At 50.5% G+C, this 6,336-nt stretch overlaps 1 protein-coding gene across 1 annotated transcript; it reads left to right on the top strand.

Moving 5' to 3' along the window:
* The first annotated feature begins 1,070 nt into the window (after positions 1–1,070).
* PAQR9 (progestin and adipoQ receptor family member 9) lies at positions 1,071–5,319 on the top strand. The gene has a single exon (XM_031447786.2). It carries the CDS (start codon positions 1,433–1,435, stop codon positions 2,564–2,566), a length of 1,134 nt encoding a protein of 377 aa, XP_031303646.1. The 5' UTR covers positions 1,071–1,432; the 3' UTR covers positions 2,567–5,319.
* The last annotated feature ends 1,017 nt before the right edge of the window (positions 5,320–6,336 follow it).

Below are 6,336 nucleotides of genomic sequence, written 5' to 3'. Positions count from 1 at the left end.
CAAGCCACTCCTCCCAGTCCCTACGAATTTATCTCTGTTCTCTTTTCAGTTCAGGTTAGAATGCACCTCCTCCCTGAATCCTCCCTCTCAACGCTCCCCGTTGTGATCACCTCTTGACTCGGGCACAGTTCTGCTTGGGAATCCCTTTTTAATAAATCTCACAACTCATTACAAGCTTTCTGAATCGCCTGGACTTCATCTGAATTTTTTCATTAAAACGTGGAGTTTGAGCAGCCTGCCCTGAATGGTAGGACTTCGAGCTCCAAACAAGATTCCTAGTTAAAGACACAAGAACAGGAGTACGGGTGAGCTGCGGCCCCTGAGGGCTGGTGAGCGCGACCACAGGTCAGTTTAGAGGACGGTTCGTTTGGACAGGACAAGGACTAAGGAAGGTTAGTGACGCACCTGAATAAGTCCGCTAGACGAAAGGAGATTAATGCTTGACATGGTGCCGAGTGGGAACCGCGCGCGCGCAGGCGCGCGCACACACACACCCCGAAAGAACGGCAGTCCCAGGTATCTGACAATGATATGGTCCCAATCCAGACACGGCCTCAAAGCTCCCTCTCCCCTACCCCCGATTTCTGGAGCGCTCCGACCCCCTCCGGAGATTCCTGTTAGCACATCTCTCCGCCCTGGCCCAGCTCCCGCTCGCCGGCCGCCCTCCCCTACCACCCCCCACCCCGAGACCGCAGCTCCCCGCCCCCCGCGAACGCGGCTCCCCAGTGTCCTCTCGAACGCCCAAGTGGCTGTCGGGTTTCGAATCCCCGCGTCGACTCTCGCCCTCTGCGCGGGCTGCCGAGTCGCCGGCGGAGACTTTGGCCCCCTCATCTATCATTAACGGGCCAGCTCGGGCTTCTGCGACCCGAGCAGGGGGGATGGTACAGAACTCGAGACAGGGGACAACTCTATCCCACGAGGCGGCCACGAAACACTAGCCGGGGAGGTCCCCACCCTCCCTCGGTGCGCACTTCCCTCCCTCCCTCTAGCGCCTCGGCTCCCACATCCCCGCCTTCCGCGCCGGGGGCGGCGGCGGCGGCGGCGCCCGCACCGCGCGATGCCCAGTCACCGCAGCAGCGCCGCCGCCGCCGCCGCCGCCGCCGCCGCCGCCGCAGTCAGCCGCGCCGCCGCCGCTGCTGCCGCAGCGCGGGCGGCCGCGAGCAGGTAGCAGGGAGCCTGGCGAAGGGGCCGCCGAGCCCGGCGCGCTCCTGCCAGTCGCTGCGCGGCTTAGAAATTGATGATTCTTTTTTTTTTTTTTTTTAATTTATTTATTTAGGAACGGTTGCTCCGAGGCTCAGGTCTTCCCTTGAACCTGCAGCGACGCGCCCGGCGCGTGCACAAAGGCTCCGACGGCGGCCGGCGGGGACTGGCGAGCCCGCGGGAGCCGGCGCCAGAGGTCGCCTGTGCGCGCCCTAGTCAAGCCCCGGGCACCATGCCGCGGCGCCTGCAGCCCCGGAGCGCGGGCACAAAAGGCCCGCCCGGCACGACCGCGGCGGCTTCAGAGGCCGCCTCGCGCCCCCACCCCTCGGCCCCCGGGGACCCTCCGGCATCCGCCAAGCCGCTGCTGCGCTGGGACGAGGTGCCCGACGACTTCGTGGAGTGCTTCATCCTGTCGGGCTACCGGCGGCTGCCGTGCACGGCGCAGGAGTGCCTAGCCTCGGTGCTGAAGCCTACCAACGAGACGCTCAACTTCTGGACGCACTTCATCCCGCTGCTGCTGTTCCTGAGCAAGTTCTGCCATCTGTTCTTCCTGAGCGGCCGCGACGTGCCCTTCCACCACCCATGGCTGCTGCCGCTGTGGTGCTACGCGTCGGGGGTGCTGCTGACCTTCGCCATGAGCTGCACGGCACACGTGTTCAGCTGCCTGTCGCTGCGCCTGCGCGCCGCCTTCTTCTACCTGGACTACGCGTCCATCAGCTACTACGGCTTCGGCAGCACGGTGGCATACTACTACTACTTGCTGCCGGGCCTGAGTTTGCTGGACGCCAGGGTGATGACCCCGTACGTACAGCAGCGTCTGGGCTGGCACGTGGACTGCACCGGCCTCATCGCCGCCTACCGCGCGCTCGTGCTGCCCGTGGCCTTCGTGCTGGCCGTGACCTGCACGGTGGCCTGCTGCAAGAGCCGCACTGACTGGTGCTCTTACCCGTTCGCGCTGCGCACCTTTGTCTTCATCATGCCCCTGAGCATGGCCTGCCCCATTATGCTCGAGAGCTGGCTCTTCGACTTGCGCGGCGAGAACCCCACGCTCTTCCTGCATTTCTACCGCCGCTACTTCTGGCTGGTGGTGGCGGCCTTCTTCAACGTGAGCAAGATCCCCGAGCGCATCCAGCCAGGCCTCTTCGACATCATCGGCCACAGCCACCAGCTCTTCCACATCTTCACTTTCCTCAGCATCTACGACCAGGTGTACTACGTAGAGGAGGGCCTGCGCCAGTTCCTCAAGGCGCCACCTGACGCGCCCACCTTCTTGGGCACCGTGGGCTACATGCTGTTGTTGGTCGTCTGTCTGGGGCTGGTCATCAAGAAGTTCCTCAGCAGCGCCGAATTCTGCAGTAAAAAGTGAGCCTCCGCCTCCGAGGAGGCGGCCGGCTCAGCCTACCTGTTTGTTTGGAGTTTCTGTTGTTGCTGTTGTTGGTTTGTTTTCAAGTTTTGTTGTGTTTCCTTCTTTGCTCCAGGACGGTGCTGCAAAACCACAGGGAAAAATTCAAGGGGGTCTCAGTGCTTTGGGCCTTTGGAAGATGGAGGTGGGTTAATCAGGAGGGAGAGAGCAGCTGGTTCTTGCCCCTGAAAAAAAATTCAGGTGGTGTCTGTGACATCCAGGGATTTTTCTAAGGCAGCGAATAAAACCCCAAACATTTCGATTTTCCCGTCATCTTCTCTGCCAGAGGTAATAACAAGTAGCTCTTGTGAGGTCAGGCCTGCGGTAAAGACGGTAAGTAGACAAAATCCCTGGCTACTTCCATTTCAGTCTGAGGAATGCTTGGATTTGTCAAAGAATAGAGCTTTGTAGGACGCAAGCATGAAGACACAAACCCAGGGCTTAACCTACTAGAAAATGCATGGAATGTGAACACACGTTAATTATTTCAAAATGTTTCTCATACGTTATTTAAATAGTAATATATACAACGATTTTTCGTAATTTATGAAAGCCCGTGATCTGCACTGAATTTTCTTTGTCATGTAGTTTTGAGTTTTTGCAGCCCGTCTGCACTGCGTACTCTTGAACTGGACATCAGGGCAAGCTGCTTGAGCGTTCTCACTTTTTTAAACAGTATTTTTTGAAGGCCTGTGTGTGTCATGATATAACTGTGATTTCTCCTACCTTAGGAACTCTGGTTAAACTATTGGAAAGGAGCTCGGTTTGTATAGATCCCAGTTTCCTGTTTACTTTCATGTATTCCACAAATCCCATCCTATTTTTTTGTTTGTTTGTTTTTAATCTTAATTTTTCCTTCTCTACTAATTTAAATTGCCACTGGAATAAATGTGCCTTTTGAAGCAATGCCCAAGTGACTGGTCCTCACACACAGCTTCTTGCATGGGGAGAGCAGTAGGAGTAAGCTGTTCGTATTTCCTTACAAATCAAGGTTTGACATTCCACCCAGGAGGGAAGGAAGGTGCTGTTGGTTGTCAGTTTGGGGTAGGACCGAAAGTGGCTTACCAGGACATGCAGAGCATTTGACTTCTCTGCAAGGGGAAGACGCCAGCCCACTACTGTGGCTGTGGTTCTTAATGCAGCCATCATGAAAGGTGAGAGGACACTGTTCTAGACTGAGCCCATCTAGCCTTGCTTAAAATTAAAATTGTAATATTCAGGAATAAATATGGCAGTTATATTATGAAAGTCAGGAGGATGTTACTTGGGTCGTAACTGAAAATTTTGAGCTGCATAAGGTTACCTTGGCCTAGTTAAGCACTAAACTCTTGTTTGGATCCAGACCATGGAGATGAATGGCAGGTACCCTAAATCGCTGGAAAATTAGTGAACACGCTCCTGAGATCCTGTCTGACAACCACATTGGCCAGTGTTACGAGAATAAGCGCTAACCAGGACCTGAAGTGGCAACTCTAGATGAACACAAACCACGAAGTTGGCTAATTTAAATACTTATCGCACTTCCTGACAAGTTTTTTTGGTTAAGAGCCGAATAAGTCATTGAATGAGGAAGCCTTGACTTCAGTGGTATGATTTAGATAAAGCACATAAGGTGGATGAACACTTACCTCAGCAGCGGTAGGCTGGCACTCCTACCAAGACTGCTGTTTTTGTTTATGCTTTTAATCCCTACTGTATTTGTAAACAGGGAGGCTCAGCACAATTCCCCGGAGGAACCAGTATCCTTGTGTGTTCATTTGCATACAGAAGATAACTATATATGGCTATATTTAACTTAGGACTTCTTAATGGGATCACAAATAACACTTTGCACGTTTGCTGATGGGTGTCAGTGTCTCTTTCGCAAAGTGCAAGAGATTCTTTTCAGGTTACAGAGGCTGAATAATTGTGCCTGCCACAGTTGTTATTCCTCAGCTGTGAAGTAATTCAGTACCTGCATTCAAGGACAACTGTGGAAATCAGGATGTTTCCACAGGCAAACTTAACTTGCATGTCATTGTTGTCTCTTCTGGAGCCCCAGAGACTGTTAGTTTGGTGACTAGAAAAACAGGTTGAGGAGTATTTTGGATCCTCCTTGTAAAATGGGACCTTCTTTTTCAAAAGAAACTTTCTAGAGACAGACTGTTAGAAAAGAGTCGATGAGTTTGAGAACAGGAAATAAACCCTGTATCTGTCATTTTAAATTTTTGTTGGAGAACTTCCGGGTCCTCAGACGGAATTCTCTTCTTGCTCTGTGTCTTTGTCCTTAAGCAGAGGCCACTTAAGGATAAAATTATACCCATATCACTTTCCAGTGATTATGATGCATGAGCCCAGTAAGATGACACGCTTTTCTCCTGGAAGGTTTCAGCAGCGAAAGCTCACTTTACTTCCTAGACTTTTCCTTCCTGCACTTCCCCTTTCTCATTCCACCTTAGCTTTTATAGACCACACACAACATTGACAGAGGACATTCTAGTTGAAAACAGCGGTTTGGCTTCATTTCATGTCTCCAAATAGGTACTGTATACACTGCCTAAGACCAGGGATGATGTGTGCAGCTTTAGGTGTTATTTGCTAAATTTTATCGGATTTCTGTCAGGATAAATGATATTTTAGAATCAGCAAATACTTACTCTGTCTCCACATTCACATGGAGCTATCCAGGTATATTACATATTTCAGGGGTACTAGGGCAAGCTGGATAAAATCTCTTTTAAAATATTTTTTCACTCTGTCCATTTTGCCACATCCTTTAAAATTCAGGCTTGGTTGATTGTGGTTAGCTGTTTGAAATGTAGGACAAATGACTCCATTCTCTCTGTACCAACGATTTTGGCAGTAGAATTTTGAAGCCTATTATGTAATGCATCTTCTTTTCCCGTGTTAGTCATGATCTAGATGACATCTCAAAGAGCAGAATCAGAGAGTCATGCCTGGGAAATGAGGGTGTTTGACTTCCATGCCTGTCACCCTGTGGGTTGGTCTCTGAGGTTGACTCAGGCTGATTTAGATGGCTAAGGAAGGTGGAGGGGGGGTCCTTTCTTCTCTCGTTCTTGTATCTGCACCTTCAGGTGAAGAGGATGACCTTCCCAGAGAGAGGAAGTGAGTTCTTTGGTCACGTCATGGCTGGCTTGTAAAAATAAACGTGATGTTTTCCACTGGCCATACACTTTCTATAAATAGCCCAGGAAGAAAGGATGGGGCTTCAGAGCTGGCCTGAGTGGCCCTCTTGTGTTTCCATTCATAAGTCCTGCCTCTAAGTGATGGCAGTCAAAAACCATTTCACCTAATTTCATCATCATTTTGAAGACTGCAAAATTGGGGGATGGTGGTGATTATTAGTAATTTTTTTCTAATTTGGTGCTGAATTGGAGAGCCAACAGCAATAATAAACAGGGATTTCTAATCTTCAAATCTCTTCACAACTTTATTTAATCTGCACAAAGCTATAGCAGGAAACAAGTACAGGAGGAGTTATCTTCATTTCAAGCTTATACCGCTGGTCCAAGGTGACAGAGTTAGAATGTGGAGGTGATGGTGTGCTTCATAGTTCGCATGGCTGTGATGCCTGGCCAAGTACATCAACACTAATTGGATATATATATTTTTTTCCCCTTAAATGACCCTTTAATTATAAAACAGAGCAAAGTAAAATATGGCTATCCTTGAATTTAAGTTTTAAAATGTGATCAGCCACTTAGGTAGTTTTTATCTCCTTGGATTGTTCATCT

Source organism: Camelus dromedarius, chromosome 2 (genome assembly GCF_036321535.1).
Source record: "Camelus dromedarius isolate mCamDro1 chromosome 2, mCamDro1.pat, whole genome shotgun sequence".
Classification (NCBI taxonomy): Eukaryota; Metazoa; Chordata; class Mammalia; order Artiodactyla; family Camelidae; genus Camelus; species Camelus dromedarius.
This window is presented reverse-complemented; position numbering and strand designations above follow the sequence as displayed.